The following is a 26,026-nucleotide window of genomic DNA, read 5'->3' as shown; positions in this document are numbered from 1 at the left end:
AGAGTTCATCTATATAATACATTCAAGGACAAAGGGGAATATTTGTAGAAAAAATATAAAAATGAAGGCTTTATTATGTAGGCATAGAGACCTCCACTGAATTCCTTAAATTTTCCTTAATTTAATTAATCTTATCACCATCATCTTCATCATCCAGGATCCAACTGTCGAAGTTATCTTTGGATACAACCTCTCTCTTACCCTCCATGATCATTCATTTCTATACCTGCTGCCTCTACATCTTCCTTGGTATTAATGCTGCTGTGACACTAGTACATGCCCTTATCAACCAGATTATTTTAGTAGCCTCCGAATTTGTCAACTTCCCTCATGTCTGTTCCCTCTCCAATACATCCTCCGTACTGTCATCAAAACAATCTTCCATAACTAATACCCAGAACTGAAACTCAGAGTTTAAATAGATAGTGATCAATGTTGGGGATTTCTTAGATAAAATCAGTCTTTAGCTTGAATCCCCTCCCAAGAATTCCTTCGGGAAAATTATAATCTCTTGGTTTTGTTTTTCTCTACCCACAGGATTTCCTCCAACGCATCAAAATTTGACTCATTTCTGGATCTCTACACAAAAGGAGAAAAATGTACTACAATTCTATGAAAGCACTGAGACTGACAATATTTAATAATAATAGCTACAATTTAGATAGTACTTTAATGTTTGCAAAGTGCTTTACAAATATCTCATTTAATCCTCATAGCAATCCTGTAAGAAAAGTGTTATTATTACTGAGTTACACAGGAGAAACTGAAGCCAAGTTAAGTGGTTAATAAATTGATGAGATTCACATATCTAGTAAATTTCTGAGGTCATATTTCAGCTTAGGTTTTCTAGACTCTAGATCTAACACTTTTCTGCACCACCTAATTTGCATAAAGGAAAGTTTTTATTTAATCTGAAAGAAAAGAGGAAGAACACTCATAAAGTCAAGTCTTTAAGTATTCTCTTCTCTCCCACAGATTTAGATTGTCCTCCAGTCTTTAAGTTCTATTCTGAGCTGGAAAATCAAAAAGGTGAAAGAACTGGGGATCATTAGATAACACATTAGAAAACCCACACATCTCATAGTAGGCACTTAAATGCTTGCCTATTGACTGGCCTCTCTAATATTCCAGACTTACAAGTTAAAGGGTCAAGCACTGCAGAGAGAGACAGAGAGACAGAGACAGACAGAGAGACAGACAGAGAGACAGACAGAGAGAGAGACAGAGAGAGTTTACTCCTTCCTACCATAGACAGATGAAGACCACATAAGTCACCAGAGTGTTAAAAGACAAGTTCTATATTTGTTCCTCCACCTTATGGCTCAATCATCGGCTGTTATACCTCAATAAGATGAGGCAGCTGAATGATGCAGAGAATAAACTACAAGGACTGGAGTCAAAAATACTTGAGTTCAGATACAGTTTTAAACACTTAGTAGCTGTGGGACCCTAAAGAAGTCACTTAACCTCGGGTTCCCAAGCTGTAAAATGGGGGGTATTAGCATCTACCTCCCATGATGGTTGTGAGGGACAAACGAGACAATAATTGTAACATGCTAAGCCCAGGGTCTGGCACCTAGTAGGGGATTAATAAATTTCCATTCTCTTCCTTAACTTTGACTCCCTTTTGATCCAGAGCTGTCTACACATGATCCCGGAACTCTTCTGATTGGTCATTCAGTCAAAAGACATGTATGAAATAGTTCTATGTTAGGGGCACTATAATACTGTTTGTGCTCCCATGCACTGGGGGAAAAATGCAAATGTGAACATATCCCTGCTTTCTAGGAGTTTCCTTTCTAACAAAGGAATCTACTATGTTCATAGACAAATACATAGAGGATATATACAAATCAGTGAATGATGATGGAGAGAGAGAACGATAGGAACCTAAGCACAAAGGCAGAAACATGGGAAATGAGAAGTTATAGGAGGAGAAAAGCATGGTGACAATTTTGGCTGAAGCATGTGAGTACCTGAGCATAAGTAAATAATAATCATCTTGGAAAGGTAGGCTGGAAAACTGGCAAAACCCACAAACCTTGAAAATGAAAATTTCTGAGAGAGTTCTGGGAAGGCAGGAACACTAATCCTCTTTTGGTAAAACTGTCAATTTTTCTGACTATTATGGAAAACATTTTAGAATACTACATTAAATGTACTTAAGCCACCTGTGCCCTTTGAGCCTGCAATTCAATTACCAGCATATAACCCCCCCAAAAAAATGTCAAAAACATAGGAAAATGATTCATATGTATAACCACATTTCTGTTATCCAGAACTGTCCTTCAAATGGGGAATGATTGAACAAAGCTTGACATATAAATAGAATTGAATATCATTGTGCTATAAAAAATGATAACAATGTAGAATTCAAAGGGATTTGAGAAGATTTTAATGAATTGATGCAGAGTAAAATGAGCAGAACCAGGAGAATAGTTAACATGTGCCATGTAGGCAGCACAGTGAATAGAGTGCTAAACTTGGAGTCAACAAGAATGGAGTTCAAATCTTCCCTTAGATATATACTAGTTGTGTTACCCTGGACAAGTCACAACCTCTCTCTGCCTCAGTTTTCTCATCTGCAAAATGAGGGAAATATTAGCACCTAACTCATAGGGTTGTTCTGAAGATCAAATGAACAACATATGTGAAATGCTTTGCAAACTTTGAAGCAATGACTTTGAAGAATGACTACGATAATATAAAAGACAATCATTTTAATGATATCAGAACTTTGTTCAGTGAAGTGAATAGTCATGACTACAATAAATGAATGTTGAAGTAGAATGCAGAGAGATGATGCACTAGAAAAGCAGAGTTCAACACATATTTTAAATGGTGGTCAGCTGAACCAACAATCTAGAGGGAGGATCAAGTACACTCTTCGCCTACTTTGTCAATGTTTAGTATTACATGATTATATGGAGGACAGTTAAAAATATGAAAGGAGTGAGCACCAGCCTTCCTAAACACATCTCTGATCATATATCACTTCTTTTTTTTTTACCTTTTGCTCTTATTTATTTTTATTTTTTCAGAGAATAAGGGCCTTTTTAATACAAAGCGTTAGAACGACAATATTTGAACAGAGAATATTAAAACAAGAAGAAGCCTTAACAGTTGTCAAGTCAGTCTAACTCTTGCTTTTTTTTAATTCTTTTTGTCTTTATTAATTTGTTTGCTTATTTTTAGTTTACAAGATTCAGTTCCATAATCCCTTGAGCTTCAAATTTTCTCCCCCTCCCTCTATCTGCCACCATGGCAGCATGCAATCAAATATGGGATCTGCAAATGCTTTCACATTAGATATTAGGTTATGAAGAAGGGTTGTATTGAATGGAATGAACAATGGAAAAGAGGAAACAAAACCAAACAAGAAAAAGAAAGAGAGCAGGTAGTTTGCTTCAATCTGCTTGTGGCCATGGCCTATGACCGTTATGTAGCCATATGCAAACCTCTCCACTACACAACCATCATGAGCCAAAGAAGATGTATTTGGCTTGTAATGATCTCATGGACTATTGGATTTGTCCACTCTGTTAGTCAATTAGTTGTGATTGTGGATCTGCCTTTCTGTGGCCCTAAAGTAGTAAACAGTTTTTTCCGTGACATTCCACTGGTGATTGAACTTGCCTGCATTGAGTCCTATTCCCTGGGAATCTTGATGAATTCTGATAGTGGAGTTCTTGCTATGATATGCTTCATTCTCTTACTGATCTCCTGAGTTTGAATCTGACTTCAGACCTTGGGTAAGTCACTTAACCCAGTTTACCTCAGTTTCCTCATCTATAAAATGAGCTGGAGAAGGAGATGACAAACCATTCCAGTATCTTTGCAACAAAAACTTTTCTTCCGTTTTTATTTTTCATTCCTTTGGTTGTGTTTTATTGTTTCTTGATATCCCATAAAGTCATTATCTTCCACTTGATCAATTCTAATTTTTAAAGAATCCTTTTTTATAAGACAATACTGCTCTATAGAATAAATCTAAAAAATCTAAACACAGGTGAATATCTCACAAAAATCATAATAATCTATAAAGGAAAAAAAACATTGAGAGTTTGGTATGAGCACATTTCAGCTGTATTTTCCAAAAGAACATTTGTAGAGAAAACTTGAAATAGGATATCAAATAGACAGAAACTGGAAAAGATTGGCCAGAATTTCTGTAGTGATGTGGTTTCATTATTGGTGATAGTGGAGTTACCTGACTCATTCTCTCACTATCTGATTTTGTATAGGAGGAAATGGAAGTGGAATTAAGAATCAAGTTGGAAAGAACAGTTTGACCAGACCAAACATATGCAGAAGAAAATTATCTTCAGGATGTAGAAATTTTAAAGAATTATAAAAATCAATTAATTTTATTTTTTTATTTATTGATGTGTATCAATATATATATTGATGTATTCACATCATTTACTTCCAAATATATCCTTCTCTCTTCCACAACTCATCAAGCCATACCCTTATAACAATATAAAAATAAAGACAAAATAATTTCAACAAATTCAGTCACACAAGAGATCACCTAAGAGTTTGTTGGCAAATGAAATAAGTTAGCAGTTGAAAGGGAGAATGGAGAAAGCTCAGGTTTGGGACTAACATCGCTGAGGATGAGACTTGTAGTAGCAGTAACAAAGTATTTATTGCCTCGATAACAGTAGTATGTGGGAATGAAGGATACATCAGAAGTGTCAATGGAAATTTAGAGACAGCTATCGGAATCAGAGGATTGAGAATCAGTAAAATTTGCCAATATATCTATGAAGAGTCCTCTCCCATTTCAGATCATGCATGACTAGTACTCTGGGATAGAAGGGCCTTATCAAGTCACTTTTGAAATAGAACTTTCCAGGCTTGGAATTGTTTTGTGTTCCTTGGTTCAAACCCATATTGTCTCCAGCAAGAGTTTCCATAACTGAAATGATCATCTTTATTTGGGTTGTCTCAGGAAAAAAAATGAGAAGTGAAAGGATGATTCAACAAATCCAGTCAATACATCTACCCTATCTGACAGTATATGCCATATTTTCTACCCATAGAACCACCCCCTATTCCAAAAAGTGAGGATGATGATGATTATGATGATAACTAACACATATGTAGCAATTTAAGGTATGCAACAATCTTTATTTATGTCAATCCTCACAAGGTTGCTGTGAGGTAAGTAGTATTATTTTCCCTGTTATTCAATAAAGAAATTGAGCGTGAGAGGTTAATTGACTTAATTAGTATCATACATCTAGTAAGTGCATAAAGAAAAATTTAAACTCAGATTTTCCTAACACCAATTCGAGGTGGATATCGAGTTATATAAAAGAGGAGGACTCAGAAGTCTGGTTAGGCAACATATACAGAGCAGCATCGCACCCACATAGTTATTTTCTCACTAGTGGGTGGGGGAAATTTACCAATTTACAAGGAAGTGAAAGTTGAGGGGTAAAAATTATGCTGACTATATCAATTCAGTGAGATAAAGATAGGATATACCTTAGAATGAAGGAAGCTAGAACAAACTAATTTCAATTCCCTGTACTTATATGACCTTTAGTATGATACAACTGATCCAACAAAGGATCACAATAGCCATGAGGATGTTGATAATTCTCTCAAGCGCTGGCACCCTGTTCAATGGAGATGAAATGAGTGACAAGGCAATATGATCTCCCCCATCAGTTTTATTTTAAGAAAAATGTTCTCCTTACTATCTATCCCAAATAAGATAATTTTGTTACCAAATGATGTAAGTTTTCAAACAGCACTTTACAAACTTTGAAATGCTATATAAATGCTAGAATTTGTTGTTTGTTGTTCATTATTTTTTGTTTGCTAACTTGCAGGTCTTTGTCTTTTTCACTGTAGAATCAAAGGCTATTGAGAATATCAAAACCATACCTTTATTTTTATTAGTTTGGTAAAAATAATAGTGATTTCCTATAATTTAATCACAACACATTTAACTTTATCTCAGAAGAAAGTGATTTGATATATGATTTTTGCCTTGGAGAAGAACAAATTAAACCAAACAAGTACTAGTAACAGATCTTTTCTCAAATTGTGTATTTGATGACTAGACTCTACAGACAGCTTATAATCATAGCCAAAGGGATTTTTTTAAAAGACAAATGAAAGACATTCTGTGCTTCAAATTATAAGGATTAATAGGAGAAATGTAAGGGTTACTTTCATTTAATTTCTTCTGAATGGGTGAAAAAAAACTAGAAAATTACACCTACAAACTTTACATTCATTGTTGCTTCCTATATCACCTTTCTTCTTCCCCTTAGTAAAAAATCTCATTTTCTTCTTAAATGAGAGCAGAGGGTAAAAAGAAGAGGTAGTTATTCTGTTACTTTTTTCTCATTATTGAAAAGTCACTTAAATTTGACAAATTAATCATAATAACCAATAATTTTCAAGATCCCGGTTGTGATAAAGGCTAATTAAGTGCAAGACCTGAAAAAAATCAATGAATAAGAACTTGTTAAATGACCACTGTGTACCAAGAAGTGATCTCAGTGCTGGAGACACAAAGGAAAAAAAATGAAATAGTGCCTGGAGCTTACATTCTGTGTTGAATTTTGGGATGACCACAGTCACCAAACCAACTCCAGCAGTACCACATAAAGTTTAGTCATCTAATGTTCTATCAGGATAGATGGATTTTTCTGGAGACATGAAAACAAGCCATCATGGAGCATTGCTCATGGAGACTTAGGCATTAAATTTCTAGCATCAGACGTTTATTTAATTTATTCAATTATTTATTATTAGTCATAATATAATAATGAATAATAACCCAAAAATTAATAACATACTAAATTATGTATTAATTTGATTTTCAACATACTAATTTTGTATATTATCATATTTTTACATGATAACTTTTATGTGCAAATCAAGTATCTGGAATTGAATACAACATGCTTGCAACCATAGAATGGTCCATGAGATACATAAAATATGGAACTGCTACTTACAAAGCTCTTACAAATTCCACCTAGAAATCACATATTGATTTTTAAATCTTCTAAGGGAAACTTTCATCTCTTTGTTTCTAAATGTATAGATGGCCGGATTCAAGAGAGGGGTGATGACTGAATAAAACACAGCAAGAAATTTGTCCACTGATGTTATATTAAGTGGCCACACATATATGAAGATACAGGGTCCAAAGAATAACACCACCACTGTGATATGAGCGGTGCAAGTGGAGAGTGCCTTGGAAGCCCCATCTTTGGAGTAATTGCACACTGTGAGAAGGATGTAAGTATAGGAGATCAGTAAGAGAATGAAGCATGTCATAGCAAGAACTCCACTATCAGAATTCATCAAGATTCCCAGGGAATAGGACTCAATGCAGGCAAGTTCAATCACCAGTGGAATGTCACAGAAAAAACTGTTTACTACTTTAGGGCCACAGAAAGGCAGATCCACAATCACAACTAATTGACTAACAGAGTGGACAAATCCAATAGTCCATGAGATCATTACAAGCCAAATACATCTTCTTTGGCTCATGATGGTTGTGTAGTGGAGAGGTTTGCATATGGCTACATAACGGTCATAGGCCATGGCCACAAGCAGCACCATCTCACCCCCTCCAACAAAATGCACAAAGAGGATCTGACACATGCAGCCCCCAAAGGAGATTGTCTTGTTTTCCTTGAGCAAATCTGTGATCATCTTTGGAGTAGTGACTGAGGAAAGCCATAAATCAACAAAAGAAAGGTTGGCCAACAGGAAGTACATGGGGGAATGGAGATGGGAGTCAGTAATAACTAAAATCACAATAAAGATATTACCTAAAACAATGACCAGGTAGAGCACCAAGATCAAAATAAAAAAGAAAATCTGAAGCTCCCATGAATCACAAAGTCCCAACAGCACAAACTCAGACACTGTAGAATTATTTACTTCAGCCATTCATTCAAGTCTTTACTATAAACCTCCTGGAGAAAATGAGAAAAATAGCTATTAGAATGTAAAATGGCTTAATTCTCTACCTTTAATGCTGAAATATTCTCTCACATAAATATGAAACCACATCTTATGTTATTTTAACCAGTCTTGCAACGATATACATCACAATATGATTTCAGAGATTATGGGAGAAGCATGTATCCAAGGGAAGAGGAACATCTGATCAAAGGGTATGTGTAATATTTGAAAAAAAGACTACATTATCCTATTGAAGTATTCCACAAGTAATAGTGTCAACGGAAAAAAAATATTGAAGATGAAATAGCAAAAAGGTGGAGGCAGGCTGGAAAAGAGAAGAAACCTGAAGAAAATGAAAAAGTTGAGGGAAAACTGAACAAATTAAAAGAATGAAGTCTGGATAAGAAGTCCTTTTCATAATGCGCTAGAAAAAAAATTTAAAAACAAATTCCACCAAGTGAAAGATTATCTGATTGATCCCATACAACAACCAGAGATTCCAAATTGTTATTCAACCAATCAAGTTTAAAATGCTTGGCATAATTTTTGATTTTTTGGAGGGGGAGGGCAGGGCAATTGGGGTTAAGTGACTTGCCCAAGGTCACATGCATAGTAAGTGTTATGTGTCTAGGGCCATATATGAAATCAGGTCCTCCTGATTCCAGGACCAGTGCTCTATTCACTGCGCCACCTAACCAACCCAGCATAAACTTTAGAGAGAATATCACATTCTTAGTTTTAAAAAAAATGTTAAAAACCTAGCCACCCTGGAACATTTTTTTTTAAAACTAAGAATGTGATATTCTCTCTAAAGTTTATGCTGGGTTGACTAGGTGGCACAGTGAATAGAGCACTGGTCCTGGAATCAGGTGGACCTGAATTCAAAAACTACCCATGTGACTTTGGGCAACTCACTTAGCCCCAATTGCCCTCCAAGAAGCAACAACAAGAAAAAAAAATGTTCCATGACACTTTCAGTAGATTTTTAAAAGAATTATCTCTATGAATCAGGATTATCAATCCTGCTCTCAATCAAATCCAAAGCAAAAAAACAAAGTGGAGGCTTCACATCACATGCATATATTTCTTGCAAGAACTATATTGAGAATAAAACTGTTGGGTAACAAGAAATAAAATCATGGCTCTCACTAATTTATTTAAATGTGTTCTGACAAATGGCTAACAACTTTATTAAACTAAAAGAATGTTCTAATAAAATATTATTTATTTTATTTTTATTAAAGTTAATTTTAAATCCATAAAATTTAATTTTATCAAAAGTTACTATATTTATTTTGTCAGTATACTTATGCATGGCAGATTCTAGAATTTATTTCCTTTCATATGGAAGAGGTAGTATGTGAAAGTTTTCTAAAAGCCAAAAGATACTAAAGAAAAAAAAAATCAAGGAGACTTAAAAATAAATTGAGAAATCCCTGAGGTGATCATGTCTCAGATATCTCACCCATATTTAACATTCAGTGATTTTGTGATTCCAGGTGCAGACCAATAAGCGAAGTCAGCTATCAGATTTGGCAAAAAAAAAAAAAAAGCTAAAAAGAGATTCCTATGCAAATCCAAAATAAATTACTCAATTCCACATCTTAGTCAGAGAACTCTAAAATGCAATCTGAGGTTCCAGCATGGTAATGTTTGTATCCACTTGTCTGGCTCATAATAGGCACTTAATAAACAATCCGACTGACCAGAATAAAGATCCTGACATGATCCTGAAATGTGTTCAATATGTGACTAATCAATAACTAAAACACATCACTAGATGAAATTCTAAGTTTTAATTGATCCAATTCAATACAATTTTATATAAATAGAAAGTTTCAGAAACAGAAGAACTCAAAACTCCAATTCTATTACTTACTATTTGTGTGATATTGGCTTGGTCCTCAGTTTCCTAAGCTCTAAAATGATAAAGTTAGAATAAATAATCTTAAATTGATTCAGGTCCAAATCACATAACCCTGTGATGACATTTTGTTCTGTGAGAGGAGGATCTGTTCATCAACTGCTTCGTGAAATGGACTAAACTTTTCATTCAAATTTTGACAGTGTTCAGATCTAATGACTACATGTTTTCACTGCAGAAAAACTTGAGCGGCATTATGGCTAGTCATTTAACCTACCAGTGCTTCAGAAAATTCTCTAAGACCATAAATTGCACAAAAATATCAGTCTATAGTGTTGTTGAGGAGGGGGAGTTCCTATACCAATTAAATCAAAGGTGGTCTCAAACAAAAGGGAAAGAAAAGTTATCTAAGCATCCACAGAGGAAGATAAGCTGAGCTCAACCATGTCTTCCTTAGCCATTGGAACCTTATATCTTCAATCACCTTTACCTTCACTGCATCACTACTACCATTCATATCTTTGCCACTGGCTGACTCATATCAATAAAGAAATTCATTCAAATGAAACTCTTCATCACTAACACAGTGTCTGATACATAGTAAATTATTAATAAATGTCTACTGAGTGATTGATTGAGACTCTCATAGCTGTTATGAGAAGCACTAGAAAATTATGACATCACTGTTCATTAAACTATCAAGAATCTCCTCAGATCATAAGGATAAAGGGCAAAGTGATGATTGAAAATTTTTTGCATGATTTCTTAAGATAAAGGGCAGAAAGATTTTTGATCTCTCATTCTCATCTACTCTCTTCCCAGGATTTTCAGTCTTTTGGTGAAATGAGATGACAAACAATGAGATTGAAACAATCATGTTTACAGGATTAAAGTAGTTCAGTCTGAGATTTTGTAAAAAGGATGAATTTCATCATTATATAAAATTAACATCTTTCCATTAAAAGAGTTCATTGGGGTGGGGTGAAGGAGGGTAATTTTGCACTGACTGAAGGAGAAATGTTCATACTTTAAGACCTCAAAACTCTCCAAAAGCAAATTCTCTACTTGATATAAAGTTGAAGGAATTTTTAATGCAAAAAAATAAATGTTTTGTGGTCATCTACCCCATGTACATAAATCCCCTGAGAGAAATTATTGTGCATACAAATGCTTATTATGTGAGGTAAGGGGTTTTCATGACGGGAAGATTCAGAATTGTGACATTTTAGAAATGGAAGGTATTAAAGGTTTTATAAACTATTTTAATCCAGATTCTCCAAATCTTCCTTTTGCAGGCATGGCAACTAAGACCCAGAGAAGTGATGGGATTTACCCAACATCACATAGAGAGTGATGGGTCTAGGACTCAAATTCAGTTTTCCTGTTCTTTAAATTACTTCTCTTTCCACCCAAGTCCATTGTTTCAACCTCAATCCTAATTTGCAATGCCTCCAACAAGCATGGTCTCAAATCGTCTATGTTGCAGCCATGAAAAAAAAAAAGAATATTCTTAGCAAATTAACATAGAGATGGATTTCAGAGAATCAATGTTTCACTTAATCAAGGAAACATTGCTTCCAAGTTGCTTGTGGACTCCTGATATTTATGATTTAGAATACTTAACCATTCCTATTTGTTCCTTAATACAAGTCCCTGGGATGTTTTGTTACTTAGCACAGAAGCCTTACACACAGTAGACAGTCAAAAAATTTTTATTGTTTATATATTGCTATAATTTCTTGACAATGTTTTCTAGCTCCATTTATCATAATAAAGCTACAAAACACTAAAATTCATACTACTATTGAATATTGAAATATTGAAAATAATTGGAAATATTGAAAAAATGTTGAAATGCATACTAAATTTGTCTTAGAATATTCCCTCATTAAGATTTTTCCTTAATCTAGGATGTCCTTGTGGATACTCTTGCATATGAATGAGTAAAATTCTGTTTTTTTGCTTTTGTACTGATTCCAAGACAGGAGAAATTGAGAAATCAGAAAGAAAACAAGAAATAGCTGGAAGGGAATTTTTCCTTTAATTTATACAGCACTTTACAGATACAAAGGATTAAGTCAAACTAAAAAAGATTTTTTATTTTGGTTTTTATTTATATTATTTTTAATTTATGGAATAAAATTAGCATTTCCATAACAGTATAATTTTTCTAAAGGATAATTGCACATTAGACTGTAAATAAATTATAAACAACTTGCTATTCCGTTTAAATATATAAAAAGTTTATTGTGTAAATTTCTTTTTTCTTCTTTTGTTCCATACCCCGAAGAAAACACACACACACACCACACCACACACACACACACATGAGATGGGCTACCATTAGAAAGGATTTATTAAAAACTAGGAGGTAGTATGGTGGTCTAGAATGAGCTTTGGATGGGGATAAAGCTAGTTCTAGTCCTGACTCTCTTACTAAATACTGTTACATTTAGCATCTCTTGACTTAAATACCTTCATTCATAATATTGGGATGGAGATAAAAAAGGAATGGAAGAACTTAAGGTCTCCTAACTCTAAAAATCTATGATTCTATGAACTGATGCTATATTTTCAAATATACTAATTCCTCTGGTATACACAAAATCAATTTACTCTCAAAAAGATCAATAATTTCCTCTCCTTTTATTTCTTTGTTTTCTTTAAAATGGGATTGGTTTAAAATCTAATAAGGAAAATTACAAAATGAATCTACCTCCTTAATGTTCGGTGAGAATAGATAAGTCCCACTGAAGAAAAATAAGTCTTTTTGTGCTACCTTGGCATTATTAATTTTACAATTCCGTGAATAGAGGTCAAACTCTCCCTCTCTCCCCACCTCAAAAAAAGCAGAAACTTTGGAAATAGCAAAGTAGAAAAAGCAAAGAAAAGGAAAATGAAGCAAACTTTTCTTCTCTCTTCTAAGATTGTATTCTTGTACTTTTTCATATTCTCAATATTCTAAAAACTCTTTCCCATGTCCCTTGCAAGAGAGAAGGGAGATAACTATAAAGGTAGAAAAATAACAGAAATTATTTACCATATGCAGTCTCTCAGGCAGTGATTTTACATTTGGTTACAAGTTTGTGGAGAATGACAGGAACTTAATCTTTCTAGAAGAGACCATAGATCATTGAATGACCATCAGCCTTGGTGTAGTACAATATATTGTATTCACTTCAGGGAAGTAGTGTAGTCCCTATGGAAAATCAGGGAACTTCCCACATTTTCTTCTGGGCAGAACAGGGCATAAGGTTCATGGAAAAGGTTAATTTTCTATAGCCCTCTGAGACTTCTTTATGCCTAACGCTCCTTAGTTTGAGATTATCATCTGGCAAATAATCTCTCAAAATTCAAGACCAAGAACAACTGAATATAAATGGCCCCCAAACAAACAATATTTTTAAAAATTTCCCTGGATGCTTTCTTCTATATTTTGTTCCTGAAATGTACTTACTCCATGTTTCCCTTTTGCTAGAATCCTTCTGTTGCTTGAAGGCACCTCTCAGGTGTAATATTTCATGAAGATTTTCCTGATCATCACCCTTTATCACAAAGAGTTGAAAGAAGACTTTCTTTTCTAAAATCCCTAATATTACCATTAAGAGTGCTGCATGCTTATCACTTTCTACTTGGAGTAAAAATGTCATATTCCTTTCTCCAATTTATATTGTACAATTCTTGAGGGGAGTGACTGTAGGGTTTTTTTTCATAATTGTAACATTAGTGCTCAGCATGAGACCCCATTCATAGTGGGAAATTAATGACTTTAATTGAATTAAATAGTTTGTATATTGTGTCTTTGGCATCAAGATGATTTTATTTGTGAGTTTTCATTGCAATTTGATGCTATGGTATATATGGCAGTAAAAGATTCAGTAGATCTTATATAACAGATTTTATATCAGCTAGGCAAATTGACAGTTTCCAACAGGTGAACCAGCCTATGAATTGATAATCAGTTATATGCCAAGTATGACTCAGATACATAGGACAATCTGTGTCTAAAAATTCCCTACAATCACCTGAGTATAAAACAAAAGTAACTAATCTGAGTAGTTCATAATGTAATTAGTGTTAATTTAAGGAATTTGTGAAAGGGATGTCAATATTACTGAATACTGCTTTTTCTCCAGATCTCTTCTAAGTAAAATGTATTTTGCAGTTTTAGTCAATCGGTGTTTTTATACTAAGTGTATTTTAAATGCTACGGATTGGAATGTAACATCCATTTTTAGATATAATAATTTGGGCTGTGCTTTTTGTCCCTCAGGAATATAATGCCATAGACCCTTGAAAGCTGTCAGATGTGAATATCTCTGAAGCTTTGCCCTTGTCTCAATTTTTAAGAGTGTGTTTTCAATATAAGGGACAATTTGGGAACCAGGTCAGAAAATAAAGGCAGTCTTATAGAGTATCATTGAGTACTAGGGGTTTAGGGATAGTAATGGTGGTATCTAAAGCCTTGGGAATAGTAGTGTCCCCCAAACCACAGACTTGCTTCCAACCAAGCCCCATATAATCATCACTTAGGGGAGAAATAATTACAGAAAAGAGTCACCTTCCTAACCTTCACTAGCAACAATTAATAACCAACAGACAGATAAGCAGAGAAAGCCCAGGAATGGCAGCACAAACAGAATTCCAGTCCTACTTCAAACCCAGGTGTCCTGGATCTCATTTTGGGAAACTACACCTGTGGAGATGTAGCCAACTATCCCCATAAACTTCTCATCAAATTTCGTTCACATAGGAAGCAAGCTAGTCTAGATGAAAAATCATGGCATCTAGTAAAAAAGATAGGAAATCAAACATATACCAGCACCTTGGTCACTATCTCCCCTTGCATCTTGTTAGAGACAACACAGTACCTACTACCCAAAAGCTTTTGGAATACCGATTTTTCTAGTCCAATGCCTGTAACCATCATCATGGAAAGGAAATCCTGTGGAGATGCGGTTTGTCAACTTGTCCTGTACATGGTACAGCCACAGCTACTTAAGACCCCAAAAAGAAAGTTCTTGACACCAAAGTCTTTGACATTGTGAAATCAATCATTCAGCATCAAAACTAATATGATTTTTATCAGTGTAAATGACATCAACTTATTATCCACCATTGATCTATTTTTATTTAGTATTCAGGAAAAGTGAGGCCATTTAGACACCTGGGACCCAGAAGAAGTGATTATGTATTTTGATTATGTACTTGAATAACATTCTCGGAAGCACTATATGTCAATAAACAATATACTATAGTACTGTATCAGTTTAAACTTAATTGAAGGCAAGGGGATAAGTAAATATATGACAGAGACTAATTTTGGTTCTGACATAACAAATAGGGGTTTAATCACATCAGAACAAGGCAAGGTCCAATAGATTTCGAGGGGAACAGGTCCAAGGGCAAGATGGCATCAAAACAGTGCCCATAATGTGCTGGTATATGATTTATTATGTTCCCTCAGCTTAGAGATGAGATTAATCCAAAATCTAGGGTAGATTTGCAAACATGGTAAATATTAAATGGCTTTGTGCTACATAGGTAAGCAAGCATATTTTTGCATGATTTCCTCTCATATGGCTCCCAAATATAGTTTAAGAATGACAAGATTTGTGATACTTTCCCTTTTATTTGTGAGAGTCTTTACCCTCCACTTTCCCCATTTATAACTATAGTAGAACTACCACAGTAGTACTGTCATGTAAATGATACTGTTCTTGAATATTGCTCATCTGTGTTACCTTTAACTTCAGGTCATTTTGATGCAATTTGGTACATATTTATGAAATAGTTTCTGTGTATAAGTCACTCTGCTAGCTTTTGCTGTCTTTTAGCTTTTAAACCTATTAAATTCCAGTCATGGCCTCCCTTTTCCCTTGAAGAATAGAGTAACATAGAGAAACTTCACATGTCCATGAAATTTCATTGTTTCTAAGTAATTCATTTTAGTAAAAATAAAATCAGAGATACTATACATCAGCTTCTCAAAAGGCACAAAAAGCTTCTTAAGACTTCCCCAAGAAGTATGTAGATTCGGGGTAGCTAGGTGATGCACCGAATAGAATACTGGTCTGAGAGTCAGGAGGACCTGAGTTCAAATCCGGCCTCAAATACTTGACACACTAGTTGTGTGATCTTGGACAAGTCACTTGATCCCAATTGCCTTGCTCCCCCCCCCAAAAAAAAAAAAGGTATGTAGGGTCATTCTCTGGTATATGCACAAATAACTAGCCTAAAATAATGCATACTAGGTGAATTAGAATGTTTTCAGTTCAAGTGCAACTAGCTCAGCTATTTTATCCATCCTTTACTTGCCTTTCCAGCTGTTTCTGTGATTCTCCTCTAATTTATGGCCTATAGGCCTGGCAAAAGATTTTCTCTCAATTAAGGTTTCTTCCTTTAGCAATCCTGTGTGAGAGACCTATGGAATTTTAGAGCTAAAAACAATTTTTAAAACAATCTAGTTCAAAAGTCACATGACCCAATTCAATGACCTAAGATGATAAATAAGAAGCAAGTTATAAAACATGGAAATGCATGCTCAACTAAGGTGTTTGACACTGAGATGGGGGAATTCCAGCACAGAATCCAAGTTGATGGAAGATTATTTGATTACAAGAAGATAGCATTTTCTAGATACTTTTAAGCTAGATGATACTATATGATTTCATCAATTCCTAGAAAAATCCAAAGCTTCCTGGAAGATATCTCTTATCATTCAAAGGAATTATCCATCCCTATTAGAACAAGTGGATGAATAATACCCATTGTCAAAGGGTAAAGAAGTCATCTAATATTACCAAATCATTTTATATATGAGATAACAGAGGTCAAAGAGACTTGAATTGCTTTCCCAATATCATTGAAAAGAGAAGCTAGATATCTTGCCCATATTTACATATATAATTATGGATACAGCCAAGAGGCTAAATCTACTCATCTAAATCCAGTGCATTTTTTACTTCCTTAAAAAAATAAATACTTCCTGACTAAAGTATATTTTAAGTCTATACTTGAGATATATTTTATTCCTTCTAATATATTTAACAAAAGGCTCATAACAATTTAAGATGTATAAGTCACTTTGTTCACAAAAACTTTGAATTAGCACAAATATCATCATCATCATTCCATTATTCCCATCATTTTTAATGAATTTATCTGAAAATGGTTCAAGAACAAGCTTCAATATTGCTATTATTATATATTTAATGTCCTTTGTTTATATTTCATGTTCTATTTTTTTCAGATTTCTTGTTCTGTGTCTATGGTATGGCTGTAGTTAGTAACTGTTTTTTGTGATTGAATGAATATTGATCCATAGACATATTGAAAGCATCTTTGGGACAACTCCATTAGAAGACAGGATAACAGGGATGATATATGTCTTTTTTCATTGCTACATAGTTCTAGGAATGCTATTTTATAGCTCTCTATATCTTGAAAGCTTTGCCTGCTACATAGTTCAAAGGTTATAAATATTCAATATTATGACATTATTAAATATTCTTAAACACATTTGGATTATGCTGAGGAATGTGGTAGAGGTTGCTTGAATCAGCTTGTAGGAATTAATTTTTAAATCATCAGTGTGAGCATTTACACCTCTCAAATCAGAAAATGGTACAAATCAGGGTTTGATTTGTTGTTTTGTTCATTGTTTAGATTTTAGAAAGTAATGGGGAAAATGTTAACAATACAGATTAAACTTACAATTGTGTTACGTATATGTTCTTGTTGCTGTTGTTTGAACTAGTTGTTAAGCATTCACCAACATATCCCAACTATACATTATTTTTTATCCTTAATTTTTTTCTTTTTCATTATTATGATCCAAAATGAATATTTCTCTTCTCAAAGAAAGATTTAAAAAGATGTCATATAAAATAATGATGCTAATGTGAGTAAGAGATGCTGTGCTCAGGGGGTGGAAAAGGAAGGTGATAAATGGCCTTCACTAACAAGATAAGTCTGTATTTCACTAAAGAAAATTCCTCCTCAACTCCTCACTCTCCCATCCAATCTGTTGTCAAGGATGTCCATTTTACTTTCATTACATTGCTCACACATGCTCTTTTTGATCCTCAGGTACTGCCATCACACTGCTACAACTTAGACCTGAACTATTGCAATAGCCTGTTGGTGGATCTACTTACCACAATTCTCTCTTACTCGGGGCTATCTTCTACTCAGCGGACAAAGTGGTCTTCCTAAACCCAAGTCAAAGCCTGCCACCCTTCTACGCAGTAAGTTCCAGTGACTCCCTATCATTTGTAGATCAAATACAAAATCTTCTGCCATTCAAAGCCCTTCACAACTTGTCCTCCTCTATCTTTCCAGTCTTCTTACACTTTTTACCTCTCAAAACTTCTGTATTCTGATTCAGTGATGCTGGTCTCTCTCTGCAGTTGCTTGAACAAGATACTTTTTTTTTTGCTTTTTGGAGGGCCATTGGGGTTAAGTGACTTGCCCAAGTTCACATGGCTAGTTTTTATCTTAAGTGTCTGAGGCCATATTTGAACTCAGGTCCTACTGACTCCAGGGCAAGTACTCTATTCACTGCACCACCAGCTGCCCCTATTCCATCTTTTTATGGGGAGGGGGAATTTTACCTGCCTGAGCTTCTGCCTGGAATGATCTCCATCTTCATCTCTGCCTCCAGATTTCCTTTTCCTCCTAGTTTCAGCTGATATTCCATCTTCTACAGAGAGTCTTTATTAATTCTTTTAATTCTACTACCTTCCTTCTGTTGATTGTTTCTGATCTGTTTTGCATTTAAATTATTTGTACATATTCATTTGCATAGTGCCTCCCCAAATAGACTGTGAGCTCTGTGAAAAAAGCCAAGACAGTATTTTACAATTTTACCCCCAGTGCTTAGCACAGTGCCTGGCACTCAATTGACACTTAAATGTTTACTGACTCAATGGTTATTACAACAGTCCAGGAGTGAAGTGATGAGGACTTACACCAGAGTAATGACAGGATCAGAAAAGAGGTTGTATAAAAACAGTGTTATAAAGGGAAAATTGGCAGGATTTAGCAATAGATTGCATAGAGTAAGGGAGAATAAGGATTCAAGAGTGACATGTAGATTACAAACCTGGGTGACTGGAAGGATGATTTTACCCTTAACAATAATTAAGAGTTTCAATATAAGACTTCCAATAATACACCTAAGAATTCCACTTCAAATTTGCATACTGACTTCCCAGTTTCCTCAGAGCAACCTTCATCTCTTTGTTTCTCAAGGTATATATGGCAGGGTTCAACACAGGTGTGAAGACTGTGTAAAACACTACAAGAAACTTGTCCATGGAGGTGATGTTGAGTGGCCACAGATAGATGAAGATGCAGGGTCCAAAGAATATCACTACAACCAGAATGTGGGCAGTACAAGTGGATAATGCCTTGGCTGCCCCATCCATAGAGTGATGACAGACCGTGAGCAGGATATGGGTATAAGAGAAAGAAGCAAATCAAGGCAAAGATACCACTATCAGCATTCACCATTAGTCCTAGGACATAAGTATACATGCATGCAAGCTGAATCACTAGTGGGAGGTCACAAAAAAAGCTGTCCATCTCTCTAGGGCCACAGAATGGCAAATTCATGACCATAGCCAATTGACTCATTGAATGCACAAACCCCATAGTCCATGAGATCACTACAAGCCAAATGCATCTTTGCTGGCTCATGATGGTTGTATAGTGAAGTGGCTTGCATATGGCTACATAGGGGTCAAAAGCCATAGCCACAAGCAGCACCATCTCATCACCTCCAACAAAATGCCCAAAGAAGATCTGGCACATGCAGCCACCAAAGGAGATGGTCTTGCTTTCTCTGAGAAAGTCCATGATCATTTTTGGTGTTGTGACTGAGGAAGCCACAAATCAACAAAAGAGAGGTTGGCCAACAAGAAATACATGGGAGAGTAGAGATTAGGATCACTGATGACAGAGAGAATAATCAAGATGTTGCCTAAAATGATGATAAAATAAAGTGTGGAAAACAATAAAAACAAGACCTGCAGGTCTCCACAGTCACAAAGCCCTGAAAGCACAAAATCTGACACCACAGAATTATTTGTTTCATCCATTCAGTCCAGTATCTACTAGAAAGCTTCCTGGAAAGAATAAGAAAAAGTTTTGTTAAAATGGAAAAGAGAATTTAATTTTCAATCTTTGTTTCTCAAATAGGAATCTCCCCACATAAATATACTGATACCTATGTAACCTATTAAAAATATTCCTCCATCTCAGAGCTATCACCCATACAGACACAACCAGATAGAGGGGAAAGAAGAGTAAGAGCGATAGAGAAAGGAAGAGATGGAGAGGGAGATGAAGAAGTGGAGAGTAATAGGGAGGAGAAATAACGAAAGAAACACAAAGAGAGAAAGGAAAGAGAGGAGGAAAAGGAGAGAGAGAGAAGATATTACTTTATTTTGACTTATACTTCTCTGCACTGTATAAGAGGTTTTCAGAGAAAGAAACCACAATATCATAGAATTTTAGAACTGAAAAAGTCCTTAGAGATCATTCACTTCCTCATTTTAGAGAAATGACAATGGAGGGCCCTTGACTTATTCAATATTTCCAAGTAAGTAAACAATGGAGCCCAGATATCCTGATACCTAGTCCAGTGATCTTTTCAGGCAGCTACACTGCCTTATGAATTCTGATTGTCCTCATTCCTAGTTTTCAATATATAATTGAGAAATGGGCCTGAGTTGAATTATGAGCTATCCATGAAAAATAATTTGTGTGTAAGCTAAATTATAAAAAAAATGAAATATGGAAAGAGTATTTATCTTTTTGTGAAAATACATTATTTTTAATCTCCTCCAAAGCTCTTAACATGTAGGTATCATCAATGTACTAAACTTTCCTTTTCAATCTCCCTCTGAGGATAGTAGGACTCCAGAGTCTTTGTAGTCTGCTATCTACCAATTTTGAAGCAGGGCCCTAGCCACGCCCTTCCTCTAGGGATCCCAAGCCTTTACTGCAGAGGATTTTGCCCTGGGGCAATAGTTACTATGCTTTTAGGGGGGAGGTCATCCTGGTATTTGGAGGTCCTGATATGGGCTTTTTTTTTTTTTTTAATTTCTGGGCTATGAAGTGGTAGCCCCAGGAGTATTTGTTGTCCAGGAGAGGGGCCCCTGCATTTGGTTCTTACCTTGCCCTTTCCAGTCCCAGCCCTTTGGTGATAGGCCTGGTAGTGGCCCTTGTGGTTGGTGGGACAACTTGCCCTCTGAGTTGATCAAGCGTCTTCCGGGCCTGCTTCGGCATATCTGGGATTTTTCTAAAGATCCTTTCTATTCTTCTCTTTGTAATTCTTCTCAAATATACTTGTTTATGAAAAATATCTCAAGTGCTTTTTAATCATGATGTAGTTTTATTTTCCCTGAACCCTCAAATACATGTTGTCTCCCCTAGCTAGAATGTGAATACCTTGAGAGCAGGAACTATTCTGTTATTCTATTTCCAATCTCAATGCTAAATACAATGCTTAGAATATAGTAAGTATGAAGTAAATGCCTTTTATTTTATTTTATTGTTATTCTGAATTTGGTAAACACTCATATACATAAACAAGAGGAAAATATGATAAAAAGTTACTATAACTTCAATTCAGTTTTGAATAAATTTATTTTCTATTAATCACAATAGCATCAGCATTCATTTGAAAAATTTTAATTTATAAAAACTCAAGATACATTACTTATTCAAAATATAAAAGTTATGTTTAATTATGTGATTAATGAGTCATTTAATGAGATAGACTCTTTGCAATAATGCTACAACTCCAAGGAGTTCAATGATCATAGATTGGGATTGTTTCCCTTAGAATCATCTTCACTGCCATAAACCATTGTGTATACACACATGTGCATGCACACGTACACACACACACACACACACACACACACACACACACACACCCCTTTCATTTTCACTGAAAGTGGAGACAACAGGGGAGGATATATGAGAACAAATCTATTTTCCCTATCATCCCAAATTGTATTAGATTTAACAAGCATTTTTTAAGAAACCAGATATAGGTTATACATGTGCAATCATGCAAAACATTTTCATATTAGTCATTTTATATAAGAAGACTCAAATTTTTTAAAATCATAGAAAGTGAAAAATAGAATGCTTCAGTTTATATTCGATCAATATCAGTTCTTTGTCTAAAGGCAGATAGTATACTTCATCATTAATCCTTTGGGATTGTCTTGGATCATTGCGTTGCTGAGAAAAGCTAAGTCAGGGGTGGGGAACCCACAATCTTGAGGTCATATGTGACCCTCTAGGTCCTCAGGTGCAACCCTTTGACCGAATCACTTAAGGATGTAGAGGGCCAAATGTGGCCTTGAGGCTGCCAATTCCCCGCCACTGAGCTAAATCATTCACAATTCTTCATCAAACAATATTGCTGTTATTGTGTACAATATTCTCCTTGTTCTGTTCACTTAGCTATGCATCTGTTCATGTAAGTCTTTCCAGGATTTTCATCCTACTTGTAATTTCTTCTAAAACAATAATATTCCATTACAATCATATACCACAGTTTGTTTAGCCATTATACAAGTGATGGGCATCCCTTCAATTTCCAATTCTTAGCCACCACAAAAGAGCTGAACTGGCATCTTTTTGATACATTTTAAATGAACTTTTAAAACTCACGTGAAACTTATGATGTCACCTAAGGACAACAGTAGTTACAGAATCAATCGTCTTTTCAGTAAATCCCTTGATAATGTCTGGGAAATCAAGGCAAATTACAATAACTGACTTTAATATTTTATGATTAGCAAAAAGACTTCTTATATGTTATCTTCTTACACTCTCATGGCAAACATAAAAGGTAAATGCCATAACTTTACAGATAAGTAAATTGGAACCCAAAGGAGTTGAATAACTTAGCCATGAACACAGGGATGGTAAATACCAAAAACAAGTCTTTCCTAACTTCAGATCCAGGGCTCTTTCCACTATGCTGCAGTGCCTTTTGCTTAAGGATAGCTCAGTAAGAGAAAGGAAGAGACAGAAAGACAGACAGAGAGACAAACAAACAGAGCAGTCTTCATAGAGAAAGCTTCTTAATCTATAGTGTTAAAATTTCAAGGGAAGATTTCACATTTCCACTGAATAATCAGGGCATTAATCATAGTTCCAATGATATGCATAACTTACAGGCGCAAACTAAGCATCTACAATGGTCTAATTCGTGTGTCCATCCATGACTCCAAGTCAAATGAGTTACTTGACGGATGATGCTTCTGATCAAGAGAGATATCTAAGATTTTTCCCTTGAACTCACATAATGACTTCTCAATCTCTTCATGGCGGCTTTCATCTCTTTGTTTCTCAAGGTATAGATGGCAGGATTTAAGAAAGGTGTAAATACTGCATAAAACACAGCAAGAACCTTGTCCACTGAGGGAATGTTGAGTGGACAAAGATAAATGAAGATGCATGGTACAAAGAATATCACCACCACCATGATGTGGGCAGTGCAGGTGGACAGTGCTTTATATACTCCATCTGTGGAGTGATGGCGAACAGTGAGTAGGATATAGGTGTAAGAAATCAAAAGCAGAATGAAACAGGTTGTAGCAAGGAATCCACTATCAGCATTCACCAATAATCCTAGGGTATAAGTATCCATGCAGGCAAGTTCAATCACCAGTGGAAGATCACAGAAAAAGCTGTCTATCTCTCTAGGGCCACAGAAAGGGAGATCCACAATCATAGCCAATTGACTAATTGAGTGTACAAGCCCAATAGCCCATGAGATAATTACAAGCCAAATGCACTTTTGCTGGCTCATGATGGTTGTATAGTGGAGGGGTTTGCATATGGCTACATAGCGGTCATAAGCCATAGTCACAAGCAGCACCATCTCACCACCCCCAGCAAAATGTACAAAGACAACTTGCCACATGCAGGTTCCAAAAGATATGGTCTTACTATCCCTGAAAAAGTCTATGATTGTCTTGGGAATGGTGACTGAGGAAAGCCATAAATCCACAAATGATAGGTTAGCTAATAAAAAATACATGGGGGAATGAAGATGGGCATCAGTGATAACTGTGGTCATAATAAGAATGTTGCCTGAAACAGTAGCCAAATAAATGATAGAAAATAATAGGAAAAGATAGATCTGGAGCTCCCATGAATCAGTAAGTCCCAACAGCACAAATTCAGATACCATAGAATGATTCACTCTATCCATTCTGTCAAGCATTTACTCCAGTCTTCTAGAGAGAAGGGGACAAGAAATTATCAGAATGGGAAAGATAGCTTAGTTTTAAATCTTTGGTTCCCCAAAGAAAGCATTTTGCCATATACCTTATATATAAAACCAAAACTTGTGTCCATTTAACATCTACCTTGCTAAGGTATAGTGAGCATTATAACCAAGAATATAAAATGAGTTAATTAGATTTGATCATCTCCATAGTGTTTCTAGTTTAAACATTCTACAATTTTAAGAGCTCATCAAAAATTAAGAATAGCTTAGATATCAGAGATTGTATGAGGAACTACAGGTTGAGATATGCCCTAGGGTAGGGGTGGAAAGCTGGTAGCCTGAAGGCCACATGTGGCTCTCTAGGTCCTCCATTGAGACGTTTTAACTGAATTCAAACTTCACAGAACATATCCCCTTAATAAAAGGATTTGTTCTGTAAAACTTATACTCAGTCCAAAGGCTACACCCAAGGACCTAGAAGGTCACGTGTGGCCTTGATGTCACAATTTCCCTACCCCTCGTATAGAAGACAATTGTGTGTGTGTGTGTGTGTGTGTGTGTGTGTGTACAATGATTTAAGGCAAGTGATAGTCTTCTTTGAGCATCAAGTTACATTCCAGCTTCAAGAGATGACAGAATTTAAGCCCACTTCAGGTTGCTAAAGGAAAAGACCCTGGGAAGACATGAGGGGAGTTTCAATGGTTTCCATTATGTCCCTGTTTCCAGCTTGCTACAATTGCTCCCAAAAAGCAAACTCTTACCATCTGTATTGTGTGGCATATAATCTCCTATATTCTCCTTCTCTGATTTCTGCTTTGCTATTATTTGGTTAAGTGAGTTCATTTCCTATCATAACGTCTTTCTTTCCCTCTTAACTGGAATATAAATCTCCCTTGGAGAGCAGAGTTGAGGGAGAAAAGGCTAGGGATGTCTATTCTGTCTCAATTGGAGACAAACACAAGCACAGCCCTTGCCATATGTGGACTCCTCTCTATAAGTGGGTCCCACTCTCTTCTCTATTGCTACACAGCTAAAAAGAAATGCCCATGAATTGGACCTTACAGATAATGTCCACTATGAGAAAATATTACATAGGTATATTTATTATACAATAGTTTATATATAACATATACAAATAAGAGGGATTTTTTAAGGTAGAATTGAAATTATAAAATCTTAGAATAGAAAGGAACCTTGTTGTTCAGTCATTTTCAGTTGCGACTGATTCTGGCTTTTCTTTGCAAAGATACTAGAGTGGCTAGCCACTGCTTCTCCAACTGATTTTACTGATCAGGAAACTGAGGCAGAGTTAAGTGACTTACCCAGGGTCATACAATTAAAATGTTTGGGACCAGATTTGAACTCAGGGAGATTAGTCTTCCTGACTCTACGAACAGGAACCTTAAAGATCACCTACTTCAGTCATTTCACATTATTAATTATAATATCTAAATCTATAGTTATTTACTTAAGAACACACAGTGAATAAGTAAGGAGGCTATGTTTTAAACATTAATCTCTGAACTCCCAGTCTAGCGATCTTTCCATATGATCATATTCCCTTAATAGATTCATATTATGCTCATTTGTAATTTGTAACAATTCCACAGAGATAAGTTAAAGTGAAATATGTACTATCCATGAAAAAAATCTTTTGATGAACATATTAATATGTATTAAGTTTTAGAGGAGTAATACTATTGAGGTTTTCCTTCTAATAAAGCAGAGTAGAAAGAATCAAGGGAGCCAAATCTGCTCAATTTCGTAGAATAATATAGATTTAACATCTATTTCGTTAATCCTACTGCTGCCCAGAAATAGAGAGAAAAAATTTAATCACCTTGAGAAGGAGAGACATTTAGTCCCTGCCAATACATTGTCATGGTGCCCTTAAATCCAAATTACCTTGTTATATTCTGTCTTGCTTTCTGCAATTCTTCAGACTCTTA

At 35.4% G+C, this 26,026-nt stretch overlaps 2 protein-coding genes and 2 pseudogenes across 2 annotated transcripts; all 4 read right to left on the bottom strand.

Moving 5' to 3' along the window:
- Positions 1-6,993: 6,993 nt before the first annotated feature.
- LOC138168413 (olfactory receptor 4F4-like) lies at positions 6,994-8,347 on the bottom strand. Its single transcript, XM_069097439.1, has one exon. The coding sequence runs from the start codon at positions 7,930-7,932 to the stop codon at positions 6,994-6,996; it is 939 nt and encodes a 312-aa protein (XP_068953540.1). The 5' UTR covers positions 7,933-8,347.
- A 10,643-nt stretch (positions 8,348-18,990) lies between these two features.
- LOC138168412 (olfactory receptor 4K14-like) lies at positions 18,991-20,136 on the bottom strand (annotated as a pseudogene).
- A 2,984-nt stretch (positions 20,137-23,120) lies between these two features.
- Positions 23,121-24,062, bottom strand: LOC138168411 (olfactory receptor 4K14-like). The gene has a single exon (XM_069097438.1). The coding sequence runs from the start codon at positions 24,057-24,059 to the stop codon at positions 23,121-23,123; it is 939 nt and encodes a 312-aa protein (XP_068953539.1). The 5' UTR covers positions 24,060-24,062.
- A 1-nt stretch (position 24,063) lies between these two features.
- LOC138168736 (olfactory receptor 4F6-like) overlaps positions 24,064-26,026 on the bottom strand; it is a 2,455-nt pseudogene continuing 492 nt past the window's right edge.

This window comes from Petaurus breviceps, unplaced genomic scaffold (assembly GCF_028583685.1).
Source record: "Petaurus breviceps papuanus isolate PSGF00001 unplaced genomic scaffold, PetGlider_PUasm1.0 37, whole genome shotgun sequence".
Lineage (NCBI taxonomy): Eukaryota > Metazoa > Chordata > Mammalia > Diprotodontia > Petauridae > Petaurus > Petaurus breviceps.
This window is presented reverse-complemented; position numbering and strand designations above follow the sequence as displayed.